The 23,770-nt window shown below is 35.2% G+C and overlaps 3 protein-coding genes across 10 annotated transcripts in view; 1 reads left to right on the forward strand and 2 right to left on the reverse strand.

Moving 5' to 3' along the window:
• Positions 1-294, forward strand: part of LOC144301748 (uncharacterized) — a 355,630-nt gene extending 355,336 nt beyond the window's left edge. The window contains exon 5 of the transcript XR_013368519.1: positions 167-294. The gene's annotated coding sequence lies outside the window, so the exon portion shown is untranslated. The remainder of the gene's footprint in view (positions 1-166) is intronic.
• Positions 1-22,262, reverse strand: part of SAMSN1 (SAM domain, SH3 domain and nuclear localization signals 1) — a 268,791-nt gene extending 246,529 nt beyond the window's left edge. For both annotated transcript variants that reach the window (XM_077878807.1, XM_077878805.1), the window contains exon 1: positions 22,181-22,262. The gene's annotated coding sequence lies outside the window, so the exon portion shown is untranslated. The remainder of the gene's footprint in view (positions 1-22,180) is intronic.
• LOC144301747 (uncharacterized) overlaps positions 1-23,570 on the reverse strand; it is a 75,849-nt gene extending 52,279 nt beyond the window's left edge. For all 7 annotated transcript variants that reach the window (XM_077878814.1, XM_077878813.1, XM_077878815.1 and 4 more), the window contains exons 1-2: positions 23,277-23,570; positions 22,182-22,262 (exon numbers count right to left, since the gene is read on the reverse strand). In XM_077878814.1, the coding sequence (XP_077734940.1) occupies positions 22,182-22,262; positions 23,277-23,570 (375 nt within the window). The remainder of the gene's footprint in view (positions 1-22,181; positions 22,263-23,276) is intronic.
• Positions 23,571-23,770: the final 200 nt, after the last annotated feature.

A 23,770-nucleotide genomic window follows, 5' to 3' on the forward strand; every position in this document is an offset into this window, starting at 1 on the left:
ACAGGCTGTTCTATGGTTGGCAGCCATGACATATCCACATGGTCCATTATAGTACATGATCATTTCACAGTATATATGGTGTATTAATCAGCTTTGGTTATGGGAACAAACAACGCTAAAATCTAAAAATAGTTTGCAACAATAAACATGGATTTCTCACTCATAGGTCTGAAAGTTGCTGCAACTGTTCAGTTCTGCTCCGTATTTTTCTCATTCTGGAACCCAGGCTGATGATGGAGGGCTATTTCTGCTATTGCATAAATAAAGTCACATGGCCTAACTTAACAATGACTTGGAAAATATATTCTGCCTATTGGAAGGTATTGGCAGTCACATGGCAAAAGGAATGGAAGTATACCTCTTGGGGAGGGAACACATAGGAACAATAACAAAATTCACCACATGTGGTTAAATAAACTGAAAGAGTAGCCCCATCCTTTACAGGCAAGCTATGCTCTCTCCCACCACTCTTCTCAAGTATAGCTTAAGGTAATAGAAAAAGCAATCATCATTCCCTTGATATATTTGCATAAGCACTTAAATTCAACTCCAAAATTCAGGCTAAATACATATGGAAAGAGATAATAAGGCAGTTTCTGGAAAGAGACCTTGGGGTTGTCGCTTGCTTGCCATTCATCAGTTACCCAGGATCAAATTACACAGCAAGCACTGGGGGCTGGATGACAAAAAAAAAAAAAAAAAAAAAGAGAGAGAGAGAGAAAGAAAGAAAGAAAAAAAGAAAAGAAAAGAAAGAAAAAAAAAAAGAAAAAAAATCTGGTCGAATCAGAAGGAAAGCCTAAATACTCTTTCGTTCATCTGTTCTGAGTGAAAAATATACACAATTTAAATGAAACAAAATTCCTCCAGCCAGCAAAGTGTGAACATTTTGAGAAGCTACTGATTGATATGTTAAACTTATAATTTTCACCAAGTCTTCAAATCTTATTATACATGTCAACTGGTCACAGAGATAACTCAGCTGTGACCTTCCTTAAACAGTCTAATGGAAATGATCCCAGTTTTAGCCAATTTCTCTTTTGTTCACAGAAGAGAGCTAAAGGGCCCTAAATTGCGAAAGAACTGTTTTAAAGTCCAGCCTTGGATGCAGATGAATAGTCCTGTAAAGGTGCACTCTACAGGTGAAATGGCACAAAAGGAATTCTAATGCCTTATGTAAATATCATCAGTAAGGCCTCCTTCCAATTTGCAGTATAGAGAGATTCAGAACCTTGAAGGGCTGGCCAAACAGATTAAATGCTCCATGGAGAAAGCCATGAGAAAAAAATAAGCAAATGTCTGCTCAGACCAGTACCTTCTCTTCTCTGTCTTTTGTACTAAGTAACCAGTAAAATAAGAATTTTAATGAATTGTAGGCTCGTGTCACAGAAGTCACCATCCAAAGCAGAGAACACAGCCCCAAGAGCCTCAGAAATAAGGTAGGGTAGCAACTTTTTCTTTCTCTTTCTTTGTCAGTAAGGAGAACCACTTTCCTCTGTGGTAGCTAGTCTTTTTTTTTTTTTTTTTTTTTTGGTAGCTAGTCTTTGAAATGGCTGCCAATGATTCCTGGCTCCTGCTATTTACACTCCTGTGAAGTCCCTTCCCACTTCACAGTAGAGTTGGTATGTATAACTAATAGGATACAGCAGAAGTGACTGTATGTCATTTCCAAGATTAGGTTATAAAACCCTGTGGCTTCTCCTTGGGCCCTGTGTCTCTCTGGTCCCTTGCCCTAGGGAAAGTCAGTTTTTATGCTGTGACCTGCCCTATAGAGCAGCAGAGAATATGATAGGGAACTGAGACAGGTCTCTGACTAACAGCCACAAAGGCAATGAGAACCTCAATGTAACATTCTATGAAGAATTGAGATCTGCCAACAACCATGTGAATGAGATCAGAAGAAGACTTTTCCCCTACTCAAGCCTTCAGATGAGACTGCAGCCCTAACCAACGGTTTGATGGCAACTACATGAGAGACTTTAAGGCAGAACCACTCAGCTAAAGTTCTCCCAGATTCTAACTCAAAATCTGTAAAATAATAAATGCTCAGTGTTTTAAGCTGCTAAGTGGTAATTTGTTATGTAGCATTAGATATTTAATATACTATCACTGTTCAAAGTTGTATCTATTAGATTTTATTCTTCAGGGGACAAAGGGGAAAAAGTAAACCTTTTATACTTTGTTCCTTTACTCATTTCTAATTTTTCCTTAGAGTTAAATTAATATTGATATTTTATAATTTACAGTTTTAATTGCTAAAAGCATTAGAAATCTTATATACACATACACACACGCATATATATACATACATTAAAATATCATGGTCAATATCTATAAACATAAATTTTTCCTTTGTACTATGAGAGGTTAAAATTCTATTTCTTTTTTTTTAATTCTATTTCTAGTGATATACAATTCACTTTGCTGGCAAGGAGCAATATAATATGAAATGATAAAATTGAGTTCCCATTGCTTCTGTTAGAGTAACACAATGGGCACCACATATTTCCAATTTTTTAACAATTAGAGAAAAAACTAGTGTAATTTTTGTAACATAACACTGTATGTTACTTATTGACATTATTTTAATACTAGTCACACTGGTAACTTTTTAGAGATTTTTTTATATAAAAGAAAAAGTTAAAAGAAAATAGGAATGTCAAATTGAATACTTTTAGTTGTTACTAAGAATTCCTAATATTTCAGTTATAGCCTTGGCAAAATCTAACCTTGATGTTACTAAAATTTGAGACTTCAGTTTTGTATATACAGTACAAGCTGATTTAAATATATTTTTCCTCTGGCTCTACTGACTTCATTATCAATTGCTAGCTTTTGTCAAATTGGTTAGTAAAAAAATAAAAACTGATACATACTGTATATTTGCAATATAACAAGTGTGTGCACCTGACACATTTACATACAGGTTTATTATTATAAACTGGAGGAAGCTGAAGCTTTTAAAATTATAACTAAATCGTACATGGTCCTACTGTTATTAAGCGACAGAGGATTTATACACAACTTGTCTTGCGCTAGAAGCCCTAGTTTAACCACTGCACTGTACTTTGTGGTCTTCCACTGCATGGCTGAGAATCTCCTTATCTATTCCCCATTAATTATGCTTTTGTCTAAACTCCTACAGCATTAAAAACAGTCTTTGCCAGATAACACAAAACTTAAAATAATGCTGCTGGTAATAGCCTCAGATATTGAGTCTTTAATATGTTTTTAATGTATGCTTTGCAAATATTTTTCAGTTAATCTTCACAATGATTATGATAAAATGCATAAGGCATGACAATAATGTCCATTTCACAGAAGGAGAAAATGAGACAAAACCATATTTTATTGTTTAGTGTAGAAAGAAAGAAAATATCTAGGAGCTCCTAGGTGCTCAGTCCAGTTAAGTGTCTACCTTTGGCTCAGGTCATGGTCTTGGGGTCTTGGGATTAAGCACCATGTGGTGCTTGCTCTCTGCTCAGCAGGGAGTCTGCTTCTCCCTCTCCCTGTGTGCTCTCTCTCTCCTCAAATAAACAAAATCTTACAAAAAAAGAAAGAAAAGATTTAAAAACCTGTGATTGAGACCTGTACTCTATCATAAAATCCCATCATATCTATGAATTGCTAAAATAACATAAAATTTCCTTATTTATAAAGGTGGTTGATAAGATAATTTTTTTCATCGTATTAGCTCATACAAATACATCTTCTCTAATTAAAAGCATCCTGAAATCTAGAGTTGTATTTAATTTATCTGTTTTCTCATTACCTACAAAAGTAGAAGCAGCTCAACAAACTACAGAGTTCTGAAATTTACCATAAAAGGGAACAAAAAAATGTTAGCTTCCATATTAGAAGCTTATATCAACAGAAGTCTTTTTTCCTTATATTCTTGAACACCTGGATGTCTCCTATGATATTTTGATTCCTATGAACAATATTTCTTTCACTACAGTAATTCATCTTCTTCACTGATTTATTGCTATTTTTATTGTTATTATTATATAATATTAAGGTCCAAGAAATCTATGTAATTTTCTATTAAAAGTCAATATGCTATTTAAATGGGATTTGGCTCCTAGGTACTTAATAATTTTCATGATTATTTCTCTAATTTTGTGTCAAAATATGCTTTTTAAAAAACTGTCAAAGCCAAATTCTGGCATCCAAAACGATCTATTTGACAGTTTATTAGCTAAATGATTAAGTGCTTTCCTGAACACCAAATAAACAATGTCATAAAATAAACTGCCAGTGTCAATCTGCAATATAATCTTATCATAACAGCTAAGGTTAATTAGGAAGAAGCCCATCCTTCTAAATCCAAATAGGTTTAACATAATAAAGAACAGATCAATTACTAGATATATGACAAGAACATGAATCTATATAATAGTGATTGAATATGTGGCATTGATGTCAAAAAGTCAAGGTCACCAAACATGACAAAGATCAATTATAAGTTTCAAATGTAAATCATAAATAACTCAAGAAGTAAAATATTATTTTTGTATGATTGTTCAGATATTATTGATCTAAGCCTTTCAAAGTCAACTTCAAAGCATGTTTCTCTGTCTCCTGCTATGACATGTATTACTGAATAATAAGAATGAGGATAAAAATGTCTATCTTTATAGAGAGTCCACAATAATGATTAACCTTAAAAATATGACAATAAAAATTTAATAATTTTAGAGGCAAAAATAACAAGTTTTAAATATCTCTTAAAAAGAGAGTGAAACTTGAATGTTTGATGAATATACACAAACTTATTATCTCCAGTTTAAAAAATTTCAAATATTTCCTCCCAAATATGTGCAAAATAAACTATTTTAGTATATGCCATATGCCAAATATTTTGGTAGGCATTTTACATGCATTATCTCATTTTACATATATAGTAACCATGTTAAGTACTATTATATCCCCATCTAATACTTTTGACATGCCGATTTTTACCAGTTTCCTGCTTTAGCTATGCCTGAAATGTCTTTCCTCCATCAAAGCTCATAATGTAAATCCTTTCTTCCTTCAAGATCCAATTAAAATGACATTTCCTTCACGAATCTGATCTCCTAGCACCTCCAGAAACCAGAAGTCTGTACTCTTTCCTCAGAATTCATACAATCCTTTGTACATTTCCTTCTCTAAAATCCATGAATCTGCCTCTTGTTAATATCTTCCTATTCCTCACAGGAATAATCATTGATAGATGAACAAATGAATGAAGATTTCATTGTTCTTCTAAATAGGTGTTTTACAGAGAACTTTCTAAAGTCAAACCTTATAATAGATTAACATTTACTACATTACCCTTTTCGAACTTAAGTTCGGTATTCATCAGAATTAAGAAAAACCATACATGAAAAGTAGCAAAAAAAATTCCACCATAGAATTTTCCTAATAAGGTTTGAAATTAACCATATACTCTAGAAAATTAACTATCTACTTGAACAAAATTCAACATTCTATTAACAGACCATAAAATCCAGATACTCAAAAATCCGATGAGAAATTACTAGATATGTAAAGAAGAAAATACAACAAAAATCAGTAAATAGGCATAGTTCCTCCCCCAAAAAAGAGAATTTTCAGACTGTAAAGCAGAGATTAAAAACACATTAAAAAATAAAATTAAAATATATATATTGAAAGATTTCAAGCAAAACATACACATAATGAGAAAAAAATAGGAAATCTCAAGGAGGAAAAACTATTCTATAGGACAGGCTTAGCAGATTAGACACTGAAAGAGAAAATATCAGTAAACTTAAAAGTAGGGCACTAGAAACTAACCAAACAGAAGCACTGTTGGTACTATCTGACAGGGCATTTTTTAAAAACTATGATTAATATGTCAGAATATCTAGTGCAAAAGGTAAAAAACAGTTTGGGAATTTCAGCAAAAAATGGAAATCATATGAGAGCTGAAAGAAATACTAGAAATAAAAGTCAATGGTAATAGCCATGACTTTGAGAGACTCATTAGATTTGACATAGTCAAGAAAAGAACCAATGATTCTGAAGATAGGTCAACAGAAATAGCCCAGCTAAAACACAAACATAAGGAAGAGTGAAATAGAAAAAGAACAGAACTAGAAAAAGTGAAATACAAAAAGAATAGAATAAGAAAGCATTGAAAAGCAGTGGGAAAATATCAAGTAATCTAGTATAAGCAAAACTGGAATCCCAGAAAAACAGAGAGAAAGAGGGGCAGAGGGTAAAAAAAACCCACCCCTAGGCACAGCAAATTCAAATGGTTGAACATTAAGGACAAAGAAAAAATACTGAACACAGCCAGAGAAGAGGAAATAAAAATAATATACAAAGAGATAAAAGTGAGAGTTGGAGCAAAAATTTTGACAAAAACTATGCAAGCCAGACTATAGAGTGACAGGGAAAAAAAATAACTGTGAAGCCAAAAAAATACGTTCATCAAAAATAAATTTAAAATAGAGGATTTTTTTCAGATTAAATAAAACTGAGAGAATTCATTTCCAACAGACCTGAACTACAATATTAAAGAAGAAGTTCTTCAGCAAGAAGGAATATGACACAAAACAAAAACTTGGATCTCCTGGAAAAAAATGAAGATGGTTTGAATATGGATAAGGTAAAGGCAAATATAAAACATACTCTTTTCTAAATCACACTAAAAAAAAAAAAAAAAGAATAACAGTCTAAACAGTAGCTGTCAAAACTTTTTCTTTAAAAGACCAGGTAGTAAATATCTTCAGCTTTGTAGGCCATAAGGTCTCTGTTGCAATTACTCAGCTATACCCTTGTAGCATTGAGAGTAGTCATAAATTATACATAAATAAATGTGTATGACTAGCTTTGTCCTAAGGGCTGTATTTTCCTAAGGCCTGAAAAATTTGTGGCAACAATAGCAAAAAATTGAGAGGGATGAATTGGAGGCATACCTTTATAAGTTTCTGACATTATACATGAAGTGTTACAATGTTACTTAAAGGTATATTGTGATTAATCAAAGATGCATATTGTAAACTCAAAGGAAACACTAAAAATAGTAAAAGGTATAAATAATAAGCCAATAAGTTAAAAATGGAATCATAGTAAATAATTCAAAAGCTGGCAGAAAAAGAAGTGGAATAGAAAAACAAGTGGAACAGATAGAAAACAACTAGCAAGTTGGGCCTTTTTTCAATTAAACTACATAAAATAGTTACGTTAAAGGTAAATGATCAAAACATACTAATTAAAATACAGAGAAGGTCAAATTGATGAAGCAGAATCCAAATAGATGCTGTTTAAGAAACCCATTTTACATATAAATAAAGACACAAAGAGGTTACAAGAAAAAAGATGGGGAAAACACATTATGCAAACACAAATCCAACTAAAGCTGAAGTGGCTATATTAATATCAAAGTAGACTTCAGAAGAAGGAATATTATCTGGCATAAATCTCCAGCTTGCTGAGGATTTCAACAGAGTTCTCTCAGTAACTGATAGAATAAGTAGACAGAAAAATCACTAAGGATCTAGAAGACCTCAAGATCAATTGATTTAACTTAACAACAGCAGACTAAACATTTTTTTCAAGTGGACATTGAACATTCAGCAAGATGGCCCTTAATCTGTGCCACAAACAAACCACAACCAAATGAAAATAACTGATACCATACAAAGTGTCTTCTCTGTTCATAAAAAAATTAGTTATCAACAGAAAGAGATTTATAAAACTCCCAAATATGTGGAAATTAAACCACATACTTCTAAGTAGCCTATGAGTCAATGAGCAAGTTGAAAGGAAAATGAGAACACGTGTACTTAATGAAAATAAAAACACAATGTATAAAAAGGTACAGGAAGGTACTAAAGCAATGCTTGTGGGGAAATTTATAGTGGAGAATGCTTATATCAGGAAAAAATGAACAGTTTTAAATGATTATCTGAGAACAAGAGAATATCTGAGAACAAGAATCCTACCACCTGTGCTCTCTTCCTTTCCATCGGAGTGAATTATCTTAAGAAAGATACGTATGCCCAACAGATAAATTTTCCAAACATATGCATGTGCATTTTGAAGCCAGACATTATAATTAATTAAGATGCATTCCTAAAACATCTGGTTACCAGCCAGGTATCCAATTTAGGAAGTATCACTTTAAACATTAAGTGCAATTGCTTTCAATAACATTTTACCTCCTTCTTCCTTTGAAAGCAAAAATGTCTGCTTCCAAACTACAGTTTCGTAATTCAAAGAAAAGTTGACTTTATTGTATACTATTCATTATTCTTATAGAGGTAATGAAAACAGAAAAAAAACAGAAGGAAAATATAATTACTATGTACATCATAAAATGATAGAGATATGGTTATAAATAATGTGTCTGAAACTTAGGGTGACCAATCATCACCAAGTGCCTGAGACTGAAGGAATTTCAGAAACATAAGACTTTCAGTGCTGAAATGGGAAAGTGTTGTGGAAACCAAGACAAGTTGGTGATTCTACTTGAACTGTACCCGAGATATGTTTAATTTTAAGACATCAAAAAGAATAAGTGAATTAGGCATACATCTCAAGTGAACCATAGGAATCTATTTTGACAATTTTAAAAGTAAAATGATCATATCCCTAAAAACAAAGTATTTCAATGTTCATCTTAAAACATGTGTTAAATTGATTTTCTGCTTATTTCCATGGTATCCAGCTACATATTTATTGATAAATCCACAGGTTATGCTCATGGACTCAGTCCTGGGCCCATGGATTCTTCCTAGACCAATTCTGTGCATCTGCCATCTTTTTGACTTTTCTCTCATTTTGTGTTTCATAGCTACTACCACTGTCTCTGGTTAATGGCATTACTATCCAAAATTGTTGACTCAAATATACTTAAAATTTCCAGTTATGCTTGCCTCCATCTTCCCAAATGTGTTGCAAAATACCCAAGGATAAGCCAGCTGCGGATTAACCTTTCCTTTTTTTTCTCCTTTTCAGATGGAGTTCTTAAGTGATGTGTGAGTGCCTGTGTGGTAGTGTGTAAAATAGTATTTGGATGGGCTCTGGGAGGATACGAACACCAACAAAAGGGCTTCCACAAATGACACAGACTTCCAACCCCAGAGACTCTAGCTTGATTCCTGAAGAATTGGGATGTGAAACAGCAAAGAATAATTTGAAAACAACTCACAGTTGATTCTGATATATCTATCCCTAACTCCTCAAGCTCCACCAACATACAAACACAATGCACATGCAAACACACACACGCACGCACACACACACACACACACCTCTCACTGGAATTCCTAATAGAAATTGATGTTCCATTTCATTCCTATTAATAGGTTCTTCAAACTTCCTTCCTTCCCATCTTGCCTCTTTCCCACCCACAGCCCCCACCTCCCCACCCCACACCCATACCATGAAAGTAGTTCTCTTTAGGCAGAAAATAATGGTGAAATAGCAGGCAATTCAAATGATGGTGGGTTCATCTCAGAAGAACTCTACCATCCAAGTGCCCCCCTTGCAGTCTGACATAGCTCTGAAGAGAGATCACGCTATGCTAAGCCTATTATTAACTCACAATAATCCTAAGAGAGAGGTAATTACTGTTATCATCATCACTTTATAGAAGGGAAAAGTGAGATACAGAGACAGGAAGTAGAATAGTGTTTGCCAAGGGCTGAGAAAAGGGGATAGTGGGAAGGTATTATTTAATGGGTAGAGTTTCATTCTGGGATGACGAAAAAGTTCTGCAGATGCTAAGTGACGATAACTGCACAACAGTATGAATGTACGAATGTTACTGAACCATATACTTAAAATAGGTAATATGATAAAAATAACAATAATAGTAGTGAATGCAGTACTATTCCATTTGAATCATTTCAAACCTTAGTTTGGCTATCATATTTTTAAAAGCAGAACATATGCAGTCCTAAAAAGAGCCTCTAATTTAAAACCACTCTACAGTTCAATTCTACCCACCACAAACATTCATTTCCAGGTAATCTGAAAAAGGTAATACGCATAATGATCAACAGGACTGACTCAGTCAGATCAGACTGCCTGGACTGAGTCCTCACTTCACCACTTTCCAGCTGTGAGGTTGGACAAACTTCCTGAGTAGTCAGTACCTCACTATTCTATAAAATGATGCTGGTAACAGTAAACACCTCTTAGGATTACCATGAGTTAATATGAGTTAATACATATAAAGCACTTTGAACCGTTCCTGGCACACAGAAAATACTCAATAAATGTTGACCAATATGTTTTGTAATGGTGTAACAAAAAAGTTAAGCTTTGTTACCATGTAAAACATTTATAAGCTGATAAGGAATGGATATTTTTAAGATAACATACAAGAAAAAATGTTGATAGCCAGCAAAGAGAATACACTAAATATTTTGCAAAAAAAAATTTTTTTTAAGAATTTATTTATTTATTCATGAGAGACACAGAGAGAAAGGCAGAGACATAGGAAGAGGGAGGGGAAGCAGGCTCCCTGCAGACAGTCCAATGCGGGACTCGATTCCAGGACTTTGGGATCACACCCTGAGTCAAAGGCAGATGCTCAACCACTAAGCCACCCAGGCGTCCCCTCCAAAGAAAATTTTTTTAAGATTTTATTTATTTATTCATGAGAGACATAACACAGAGAGAGGCAGAGACACAGACAGAGGGAGAAGCAGGCTCCTCCCAGGGAGCCTGACGTGGGACTCAATCCCCGGATCAGGGATCACGCCCTGGGGCGAAGGCAGATGCCTAACCACTAGTTACTCAGAGGTTCCCCCCCCCCCAATTTTTTTAAATAAAACTATTCCAATTGTGTATGTTTCCAATTTTATAGATAATTTATTCTTCGATTGCACATTTATTCTACAACACAGGGATAATGTTTATGTATGTGTGTTCTCTAACCAGCAGACCATGTAGGATAACAAACAGCCTTTGCCACTTTTCATTTGTAGACTATTAATGGGCAACAACTTTAATTGTTATTTATTTATGTTTAAAATTTAATAAGGATATGAATAATTTTAAATTTTTGCTATGTATACAAAAAAGAAATATTAAACTTGCAATATTACTAGCCATTCATTTTCTAGAAGTATATCAAATGGAATTTATCACAGAAAATTTTTATTAAAAATGTGAAGAGACATGAATAATGAATATCAGGAATAGCCATTACCTATTAAAACCACCACTTATCACAAAGAAGAAAATACTACACTAGAGTCACCATTTCTCTTTTCAAAAATCTTATGCAGGGGTCCAGCATTTCAGTGAACTGACATTAATTGTTTACCGTCCATACCAAAATTTTCTCCAACTGTTGACAAACCAACCACAAGGGTACACAGCAGGGGATGGGACTATTTCTTCTACTAATCTTTTAGGCAATTTCTCCTACATATCTTGGCAGGAAGCCTGTAACAGTTTGAACAGAGTTGTGCACAATATGTGCAGTGCAGCCAAAACTCATTAAATGCCTTTGTCTCATGCATCTTGTAAAACACGATATTGCACCCCTGATGAGCAATGCCTCCAAATGTTATGTTAACATTAAGATCACCAGAAACCATTAATTTGCTAGTCAAATTACATCTCTCAGCAGCATTTAGACAATGTTCTAGGGAATGATCTGCCTATCACCAAATATAAATGAAGTTTTAATGATTGTTTTCCAGGTACTTCAGACACCAGTTAAGAAAGTGTTCTAGAATATACTTAATGACTAATTTGTTATAGAATGAAACTTTCATTTAAACTTTAATTTAAATGTTACACATTCTGTACATTTTTTTTTCCAGGTGTGAACAGGGTTTTATACCACTCTGGCTTCATAAAAACACCACCTCCTTTCAGAGAATTAAGGAGAGTCTTCAATTCTTAGTTCTACCTTCTATTTACTTACATCTATTTTATCTTGCCTCCAGTGCTATCATTCCACATCTGTATCTTTTCATGTTAAAGTCCATTCCTAGAATGTCTTTATTATCCCAAATAAAGCCTACTAACATCCATTTCCCTCTGTTTCCAACTCCTCTTGAAAATATACCCCATCGATGAATTATCTCTTGACTAACAATAAGGCAAAGTGACCTTCTCTAAATCCTCTTCTCTAAACCAATCTTGGATACCACAAAATGCATTTATCTTTCCTTTTCCACATATAAATATATCCATTATTTAAATATCCATTACATTTAAAAACTATGCTTGCTTTTTCTGTCCTAGATTATAAACCAAATGCTATCCTGTTCTTTGCCTGATTTGGTATAGAATCTAGATCATTACCATATATGAAGAGACATTTAACAAGTAATGTGCAACTCATTCATTATCTACAAAATATGATAAACAAAAGTAGCCAATCTGGTTAAACAAAATACAAAAAAATTATATTCCTCAACATCAGTGATTTCTTCAACTCAAAAATCTGACTTCCTTATTGTCTATCTTTACCTGAGACATATCCCTGATTTGTAGGGAATTCTTTATCTTTCAGTGACAAAAACAAACAAACTCCGTGACAACCTGAGCAATAAGGCAAAAATTGATCTTTAAAGCTGACAAGAAAAAAACAAATCCACAAAGAATAGATCAATTTAGTCATTAACTGTGGACAAGGCCATCACACACAGGTCAAAATCCAACTGCATTTTATCTAACAACCAAGAGGTCATATTTTTTTTTTTCTTTTCACCACTTGCTAAATTCTATCCACCCAAGCTCCCTTAACTCAGTTGTTTAAAATATCTTAAGGAAATGACAATGATAACATGGCATTCACTGATTTGGAAAATAATTTGGATTTAGAAAATAGTTATAACATGGCACATTTTTATTGGCTTTGTTTATGACAGACAGTGGGCTAAGACATGAAAGCACATTTAAAGTGTAAAATCCTCATATTTGAGCACCACCATTAAAAGAAGTACTGCCTCCTGATTTGCTGATTGACAGTATTAAAAGAGAAGGAAAATAAAACGATTTGTACAAGTAGCTGAGCTCATCATTCAATAGAATCCATAGGAATGATAGGTCATGTGCCACAATGGTTATTTTTGGAGAGCTGAACATGGCAATATTATAAGATCAGCCTTGTTCATTTGTGAATGATGATTCAGAAAAAGTTGAGCCAGAAATAAATGAAGCCTTAGAACAACTCAAAATTTAGGTGCTCTGGGAATTTTGTAACAACTATAACTTTTTATTACTAAAAAAAAATATTTTCAAAACCCCAATGGAGGATTTAAAAATAGGGAAGTTCAAATGAGTGTCTTCCCACCTAAAGTTATACAAAATAAAAAACGTGGACATAATAAGACATCATAACATGAAGCTAAGCCATAACGACTGAGGGTTGATTCTGAAACCTGACTACCTGGGGTCAAATTCTAGCTCTAGCACCTTCTACTTGGGTGATTAGGGGAAGTTTCCTAACCAGTCTTACCTCCTTGTTCTCCTTGCCTCCTTTAGCTCCCAAAAGGATAATAATAGTAACTGCCTTAAAGGCTTCTTTTTAGGTTATATGGGTAGGCTTTCAGAACACTGCTGAGCACATAGTAAGTATTACAGATGATGATGATGATGATGATGATGATGATAATGACAACGACCCACAAGCATTCATGTCCTTAGTGCACTTTTAAAAGTATCACCAGATTAGTTTGTGTTTCTTTCTTTCGTTTAGGTTCTTTTGGTTTAAGCCAAAAGAGATAAGTGGCTGCTTGTTTTCCCATATTCCTAATAGGATAAAACTGTTCAGTGAAGCATTCATTTTAGGCAAGTGGCTGGATATCCCCAACATGATGAGTCCTCAAAGGGTGAATAATGATATTCAACTGAATAGTGAAGTTAAAAAAAAGAAAGCTCAAAATATTAAAAGTACTTGGATGGTAGCTTTGACATTTAAAACAGTTGCAAAAGATGAGGATGGCAATTTATTTTTATTTTTATTATTATTTTTAAATAATTAAAAAAAAACGTTTAATACAGTTCAAGTCAGTAGGCCAGGTTCATTTCAGCTCCTTCACTGCCAACCCTGGAGGCAGGGAGTGCTTGAGTTTCTCTGCCTTCTCTTTGTCTGTGATGACCCCGGTATAAAGGTATCTGCTGCATTGAACTTTATTTTTTTTAATATTTTATTTATTTATTCATGAAAGACACAGACGGAGAGGCAGAGACACAGGCAGAGACAGAAGCAGGCTCCATGCAGGAAGCCCGATGTGGGACTCAATCCCAGGACTCCAAGATTACACCCTGAGCTGAAGGCAGACGCTCAACCGCTGAGCCACCCAGGAGTCCCTGCATTGAACTTTAAACTTCACATTATCCTTATTCTTCTTGATCTTAATGGATTTGGCATCCTTTCGCCAGGCCATGAGCAAAAAGTCCTTGATTTCCTCCACGTTGCAAGGCATGGCTACGGGAGGAAGCAGAGGAGTGCACGGCTGGCACCCTGGATTATTCCTCAGGGTCCTCTTTACTGGCCAAGCCTATTTTATTTATTTGATAGAGCCAGAGCCAGAGAGCACAACTGGGGGGAACATTAGAGGGAGAAGGAAAAGCAGGCTCCCCGTGGAGCAGGGAGCCTCATGCAGGGCTCTATTCCAAGACCCTGTGATTATGGCCTGAGCCAAAGGCAGCCTCTTAACTGACTAAGACACCCAGGTGTCGGTGGCAATTTCTAATATGGCAATTACTGTCTGAAACAAACACCAATTCAAGGTCATAGGAACCTACTAAAGACTATACGTATTTTATAATATATTTAATATTTTTATAATATATTACAAATTTGAGTTAATAGGGATAGCGGTATTTGTATGAGTATCGAGCAAAGAAAACATTGCAAATACATTTCCATAGCTATCCTACCCATTTTACTGCTGCATGTCTAATGAATAAGGGAGTTCCAGTCTTCATTACTAGCTTGCAGGGTTGGCATTTGCTTTACAAAGGAACTGTCAATAAAGGGAAGGGGAGATCCCAGAAGTCATCTGCGCTACTAACCAGCTCATTCACTACTGACACATGGATTTAAAAGTTGCCCAACATGGAATCAGAAGCCTGTGATACAGTGTTTTAAACACTCTAGGCATAGGATATAAAATGATCAACAAGTAGTGTACTGGCAAGAAATGCATTTTGAACAAGTAAACATTTCAAAACCATTTTTGGTGTGACCTAATGTTTCAAGCACTTTGACCAAATACTCATACCCATACCATGTAAATACTCTCCCACCAGGTGGAGTATATTTTTTAAATAATCCTATCATTTTAAGGAACACATTCCTTAAAATGTCCCTAATCTTACAAGCTTTGCTTTCAAAGCTTTGACAACAGGCGTTAATAAAGTAGTAGTTATCACAATTGGCTATACTTTATGTATACCTAACAATAAATATTAGAGAATATACTGATGATATATAGAACATACTATTATCGTTTTTAATTTTCAATTGTTTTCCAGAGAATCTATTGTCATTAGGGAACATTAGATGGCAAAAATCACAATTCTAGCACTACTTCTGCTATACCTTTCTAGAAATACTAAATGCTGCAAGTCTCCTGGGGAATGAAAATAGTTTTGCAAACATGGAGAAGGGCTTCATTTTGTGACTTTTCACTTAACAGTCCTCAAAAGAACCACTATGGACTGATTATTTTGAAGTCATTTCTCTAACCAAAATTTGCATTGAAAAAAATCACAGAGCCAAAGAAAACGTTATCTGTTCTCATAACACACTATTTAATAGCATTTTCTCCAAGGGACAGGACAATTGTTTTTCCCTTGGAACTATTTTTCCTATGGAACATTCTTCTTATGAAAAACTATTTTAGATACGTAGAGGTATTGTTTTACAAATGAATTAGGACAGGATGTCTGTGAGGATGCTAAATTACCCAAATGAGGAGCACTATTACAGATTTTGTAGGGATTCTGGAATCCTGTTTTGAGAGAAATTTAACAGAAGAGGACATTATGGCCAGGATCATTCTGGCTAAATGGAAAATTGAAGCAATTATCTCCTACAGATAGCCTTTAAATGAAACCACTTTTGTCAATTCTCCAGATAACTTATACAAAAATGATGTTTGGAGCCTGATTCAACCACAAAACCCTCACCTTTCCTTCAGTTATTTGAATTTATAGCGTTGATCTCAGATAACACAGCAGAAATATAGACTTCAGATAAATGAAACCAAATTAACACAGTAATATCCAGTGTTTCAATTCTTATGATTTCTTCGCTAACTAGATTTTACTTCACTTTCTCTGTTGATAAGAAAAATAATTACTAGTGATATATTAATAAAATAACATTAAAATCATGTATCTGACAGTTTAAGGGAAAGTTTATGCTATGTAAGTTCAAATTTTACTGCCTTTTAAATAATTTGTAAATCATGTTGACAGTTTTAAGAAAAATGTCCATATTATCTAAGTCTGAATTTTAGTGCTTTATTATTTCTATTATGTATTTTGGAAATGAAAATCTTTTGACCTTAAAATAACCGAGTAATAAAATAAAGTAGTAAAAGAAACTGAAAAGCCATGCATCTGACTCTTTATTTCAAACCATTAAGATGAAAGTCAGAAAAAAAAAATTGATGACTTCCATTCATAACCAACAGAAAAAGGAAGAAAATCCCTCTTTATCCTGAAAGCAAGATTGGTATGAATAAAAATGGATAAATTCTGGTTGATTGAAATAATGGATAGTTAGTGTTGTACTGATAGGGCTTAGTAGCTTATAGTTTATAGATACAGAGTATGGAAATATAGTTTAATAGCTTAATCTGATGGCACTACCTTTCCCTGTTGGTTTTATATGAGAAATTAGTTGGCTATTCACTAATTTCCCAAAAGTTGCTTATTATTTTGGGAACACTACATTGCAAACACTGTAGTGTAAAGAAAAATAGGAAAAGATGATGTTCTCCACCTTTAAAATCTCAGTAACATTTTAATGTTAACAATGATGTTTTTTCCTATCACGTGACACAAATACTGAAAAATCCTGTTTGGCAGAAATTAAACAAGAAGCTGAAGTAACATGCCAGAAATGTCTCAAAAATACTATGGGAAAGAAAACTACAATAAAGAATGTGGGAACCCTTTACACAATAAATTCCTAGCATTTTAAGAGAAAGCTTGTCATTGGCACTTGCACAGTATTTCAAACAATTACCATAGTGTCTAATTATTACTTACTAACTAAAACTGCTAAGGACAAAAATGATGTCCATTCCTATAAAAACATTCAGTTAAGGACTTCAAAAGTATAAGACCTTTATTCTTAGCATTAGTTATTACATAGTAAATCAAATGAAATAGAATACTAATCCTAAGAACTATTTAAAATATAAAAAATATCACATCTAAATCTGTTTCTGCCCTGTGCTTTTATTCTTCCAACACAGCTCCTTATACAAGTTCAATCTATGTCCAAGCTTATTTAAACATATTAAACTTGTCAGAGTTTAAAAATGAAATAGTACTCTGACACTTATTCTGTTACTCAAGCTTTCCCTACCAACAAACTTGGCTTCAAGCAGATCCTAAGACAAGCCCTGTCAGAGGAGAATTCTCTAGGCCTACTCTCTTCTAAGTCCATCTCACTGGAATGAGTAAGCCCCCAGAAAAAGGCTCGCATCCCCGAAATATTGCTTAGCCCTCATGTTGGATGACAGGGAATCATTAATATGTATTCACAGTGGCAGTCCAGATGTCCCTTGTATTAGCTTCTATTATAATACCTATTGCATGCTATTCTTTCAAAATATTATGTTTATAAGGGAAAAATCAGAAGTCCTTTCCGATTCAGCAGACCACACTCAAGCTCAATATAGTTTTATCTTCTATGTATCTGTAGTCAAAAACGGACTTCAATTAAAGAGTAAAAGAATCAAATGAGGCAAAGTATCACAAAAATATATATCGCAGTTCAATTCAGCCTTTAGTTTAGAAGGCCAAGGAGTCACTTAAGAGAGAACCTCTACCTCCCAACAAATCAAAGTGAATTTTCTGACTAGTTCCTTAACTGAAATAAAAAGGCAATTTGAATTATTTCTTGACTAGTAAATTGAGTCAATCAGCCATAGGGGTCAAACAAACATTAATGTAATTGTTATTAATCATATCCACTGCAATTATGTAAATGTGGCTTAGAATGTTATGTGATATTCTAGTATATTACTGGTACTTTTAGAGAACATATAAATTTCTAAACTCACAGGCATGAAGAATGCCTGAGACATGTTGACTGACACTGCATCAGCGAGGTTCCTAGCTGACTTAGGTATACAAACTAAAACCCATTATTTCCACATCTCACAAATAAAGCTGTGGTTGACTGCATCCTAGTCCTTTGGTTAAGCGCAATTAGATGAACAAGCATAATTCATTCCTTATATTACATTAACAGCTGATGAACTGTTTTTCATGTGCCTATAGGGGCACCAAGGGGTGGGGAAGGAAGTACTGAATTGTCCTTCAGAATGAGTGGCCCTAGAATCTATTTTTGTAGATGAGCCCTTTGAGATGCCTTCTGGATAAGGACGCAAACTACTAAACCAAAATGCAATAGTTTATGGCAAAGAATTTGTGTGAATGAGACAAAACCAAAACCTCCAAGGATTAAGGGAATGCTTTAAAACAGGGTAAGAAAATTGTGTATCTGTCATATATTATAAAAATATAACTTCAGGGTATCCATCTCTGTTTTTGATTTTGCAATTTTAAGTTTAAACCAAAAAGTATTGCTCAGTCATATCTTTCTCTTCCTATTGAAGAGATATAGCTCATATAACAAGATGAAGGCTGTTAAGGCAGTTGCTCAAAATAAAAGGTCTCTAAAAAGCAATAGCTTCAGCTCTATCAAGTCTTCCCTGTGGAGCTATATTCGGGCACATGAGCCAAGCTCATATCATGTGCCTTCTTCATCTTTTACAAATGAAAAGCAAAAACACTGGATGCAAAAAGACAGTAAAATCAACAATAAGCCTGTTAAGGTAACTTAATTACTTCAGCACAAATTATTGAATTTTATGCAATAGATTTGCCCCAATTTATGTATTCCTATGAAGTGATCATCTTTGATAACAAATAACTTCTGGATTATCTTCCATTTAGAATCTATGGTTATTTAATATTACATGTTTTAAACAGTAAATGGACTCCTCCGTACAAATACAAAACCTCTGATTGCTCTTCTAATCAGAGGCAGCTCCCACATGAGGTGATCTAGTAGCCTAGATAGCTACCAAAGACCCCACAAATGAAGATTCGAATGATAGTCAATTTTACTCTCAACTACAGAATTAAGAATAAAATTAGTTTTTCCAACATTTAATAAAACCAATATTTCACTTCCTTCTATTAGGACTTTAAGAAGATAAACAAGTATATCACCCAAGTAGGGATATCATAAAGTCAAAAAATGACTTTTGCTGGGAGTCTAACTCTAGAACCACCTTTATTTCAAATGAATAATATTTGAGAAAAATGATTAGCCTCAAACCAAATGATGTAGTATATCTAGGCATATTTACCAAGGTTATGAATTTCAGTTCAGAATTGTCATTTTATTTTACCTGCCAAATTCTTATTTCTGAACCCACTCCCTAATATCATATAAATGATGATAAATGACTTAGAAAAACCAAAAGGCCCAAACCATTCATATTCTTTGACCCAATGATGCAGGTACAGAGACTTTATCCTATAAAAATAGCATAACACCACCAAAAAACCATATGCACAAATGTACTCAATACACTGCTCTTTTAGGGAAAAATACTTTCACATCTTTGTTAAATTATTCTGTTTACTATATGATGTATTATGGAGCTACTAAAGTTATGGTAAGGTGTACTATACCATTATAGAAGCCTGTAACAACCAAAAAACAGTATTTGAAGTTGCTGTTTATATTGCTTACCTCTCAGTGCTACCTGGTGTTACATCATCTTTCATACTTTCTTTTGAGATTTTACTTATTTATTTGGGAGAGAGGGAGAGAGTGCACAAGAGCAAGGAGGAGCAAGCAGACACCCTGCTGAGGAGCCTGACACAGGGCTAGATCCCAGGACACTGAGAACAGGACCTGAGCCAAAGTCAGATGCTTAACTGATTGAGCCACCCAGGCATCCCTAATTCTGTGCCACTATCAACTAGTGATTTTGGCTGACTTCAACAATTAGCACAATGCACATCACTTTCTGTCACCACCTTGCATTCCTCCACTTCCTCCCTATTGCAGATACTTTGCTCACATATCATATATACTTTGCTCCTCTTCTTTTTTTTTTTTATAAATTTTTATTTGTTTATGATAGTCACACTCACAGAGAGAGAGAGAGAGAGGCAGAGACACAGGCAGAGGGAGAAGCAGGCTCCATGCACCGGGAGCCCGACGTAGGATTCGATCCCGGGTCTCCAGGATCGCGCCCTGGGCCAAAGGCAGGCGCCAAACCGCTGCACCACCCAGGGATCCCTGCTCCTCTTCTTATATTCTCTAATAAAAAATTGGGGGGGGGTGTCTTCCTTCTCACAATTCTCTCCTAATATCTGTGGAAGTCTTGAGTTCCTCTCTCTCCTGTACCATATTGCCTCTCAGTTCAGGCCCTCATGATTTATTCCTTAAACCACAGCAATTGCCTTCCTACTCCTCTTTCTGCTTTCAGGTCCTCCCAGACCTACTTCATCCTCTTACCTTCCCACCATGGGGTTGTTTTGTCTTTCAGAAATCTTTCTCATCATGTTACTTTCTCTTTAAAATAATTTATTTCTTCAAAGTAAGAGAAGCCCAAATAGCTTGTATAGCATGCAGGAACTTTCTTGTAACCTTTTTCCGACACCCTTGCTTCTCACTGTTGTTAGGGCAATATCCTATGCTCCTACTTACACTGAACTACTTATAACTTCCCTGGGTTCTGCACATATTGGAATCCCTGACCACAATGTCTTTTCTCACCTCATTTGCCCCACTCACTCACCTGTGTCCCCTTTTACAATTCTAGCACATTCTTCACGTACTTCTAATTTTACTGCTTCCACACACATTTTTTTTCTCTGTATTATGACCTCCTCTGGCCAGGCACTATGTCACATTCATTTTTGTATCCACAACTATATTATAGCCCCTGGCATTTAGCAGAAACTTAAATATTTCTTGAATGAATGAAAGAACAAATGAATAAATGAAGGACCTTCAACTATGTAAAATACCCCTATATGTGGGCAAAGACTAGAAGTAAATGTGGAAATATGAAAACAGTTCAAATCTGGTAACGATTAAAATAATTTTTTGTTTTTAGTAAAAATTAAAATAAAAAGGAAATATCTTTAAAATCCATAGTAAATGCCTACTATAGAAATTTCTATTGATGACTAAATGTGGATTAGCAATGCTATCATTGCTTATAGTACTGGTAACTTCTGCATATAGTAATGAAAAATTATTAATAATTTTTTCAAAAAAATGTTTAAGCCAAATATATTTCTTCTAAGACGTAATTCAGAGATATTGTGGGTGGGGTTCCAAGCCACTGAAAGAAAGCAAATATTGGAATAAAGCAAGTTGAATTCTTTGGTTGCCCAGTGCATATAAAAGTTAGTTTACCCTATAGTATGGTCTATTAAACATACAACACAATGTCTAAAAGAAGTATGAATTTTAGTTAAAAGTACTTTATTGCTAAAAATGTTAACAACAAATACATTGTTAAAAATGTCATCTGAGCTATCAGTGAGTTGAAATCACTGTCCAGATCATAACAAATATAATAATAATGAAAAAGTTTAAAATACTGTGAGAATTTCCAAATTTGATACAGAGACACAAAGTGAGCAAATGCTATTGTAAAAATGGTACTGAAGACTTGTTCGAGGCAAGGTTGCCACAAACCTTCAATTTGTAAAATACATAGTGTCTATGAAGAGCAGTTAGGTATGCCTGTATAAAGAACGATTGGCCCAAAGTCACAATACTCAAAATCATTCAAGATATTAGAATCTTGGGATTTTTTTTCTTACTTAAAACAGGCAATTTCCAAAAGGTTAGCCTAAGGTTTCCATCCTAAGTAGCAACCTCTGCAAGTTCACACACGCAGTTCTGTCCATATGCAGAATATGAAATTGCAAATGGGAATGAAATGCTCATCAATCAAACATCAAATACTAACCGATTCCGGGAAACATTCTGCATTTCCAATTATGCTATATCGCTTGACATATCCCAGCTCTCTAGCAGATAAAACAACTTCCTATAAGAGAGAATAAAATATCATGCTTTCTTGAATTTTATATATATGTATAGATGGTATGTATATGTATATACATGTATATATACATACAAAGTAGAGAACAGCCAGAATGTGCTCACAGGGATACCTTATTTTCAATCCTCCATGATTAGTTATGTACCTCAACTGATACTCCTTTCCATAAGAATATCCTTTGCCCTTTATCATTAGCTAGAGTTATAGTGAAGAAAAAAACCAACTTTTATTACTATTAAAAACAAAATCATAAAGGAGTAGGACCCTAAATATTTTAAACATTTTTTTACTGCTCACTAGAAAAACCACAATGGCAGTAAGTCCCCCTCTCATGGTAGCCTGAGAAGCTCGGAACTATAACAGACTATAGGGGTTATCTGGTTCGGTGCTTCTAATCTTTTGCAAATCCTATTCTGTAGAAATGGTAGTATTTAGACAGGATACCATGGGAGTTATATGCATGGTGAACTATAGATCACCACTCTTAAAAATCTTGGGCATCAAAATCTCGAGGAGCTTACAAAAGAAGCCACACAAATTCAGTAAGGCATTTTCACAACTGTTGTAAAATTCTAAATGGTTGCAGGGGGGAAAAAAGGTGGAGGGCGTTCAAAATTTAAGGAAATTCTGCCTCAGTTACTTTATTTACAGCAATTACCAAATTAATAACAATTTCCAGCCCACAGTATTCCAAATATCACATTTCATTTCAAAATATGAGGATCTGTGCAGGCCACAGCCTTCGTCTGGCTGCGGTCACTAGAACTGGAGAATGTTTGCGGCTATGCCTCCAATGCCTTAAAATGCCTGAGTTTCCATCTCTCCCTATCCGGGCTCTCTTCCCCCTTCCTCCTCCAGCCCCCGACAAGGGGCTGGGCTCACAGCCTGGCTTCTCCTTCCTCAGCCCCACTCCGCACACGGCTGCACGGCTGCCAGCCTGTCCCCGGCCTCAGAGCGTCCGGACTGGAGCTTCCGATCTGCACTAGGCCCTAACTTCACCTTGGTATGTTTCAGAAGGAACCTGCGACGTTCTGCTCCACTTTGACCTGGCCTCCGGCCGCTGGCTGGTAGCGACGGTGGCCGTCCAGTCAGTCCCACGCGTCTGTGACTCGTACAGCAGCTTCCTGGGGTCTTCTTCCGCTTCCGTGTTTCTAGTTTGTGCTGTTCTGAGAGTGTTTCGTCACCGGAGATTTCAGATGGACCCGGTGAGGGGGTCTGCGCCCCACAGCCCTCCTCCCAGAGCTCTCTGGTCGTGTCACCCAGGCCCTCAGAGGCCAGAGGGGGGCTCTTCATGGGATTCGTGGCGGACTGGAGTCCATTAAAACTGTCAACGGCCGAAGTGTCCTCTGCTGGTGTTCCTGGCAGATAAAACTGAACTTCAAACTTGCCTTCTGGTCCCGTGTGAGATTCGCGTTAGCCACCTCGCACAGAGGAGATCTCCTGCGGTCGGTTCACGACGAAGCACTCCCAGGAAGATCCAGGCGCTGTCTTTG

The sequence above is a fragment of the Canis aureus genome, chromosome 30 (assembly GCF_053574225.1).
Source record: "Canis aureus isolate CA01 chromosome 30, VMU_Caureus_v.1.0, whole genome shotgun sequence".
Taxonomy (NCBI): Eukaryota; Metazoa; Chordata; class Mammalia; order Carnivora; family Canidae; genus Canis; species Canis aureus.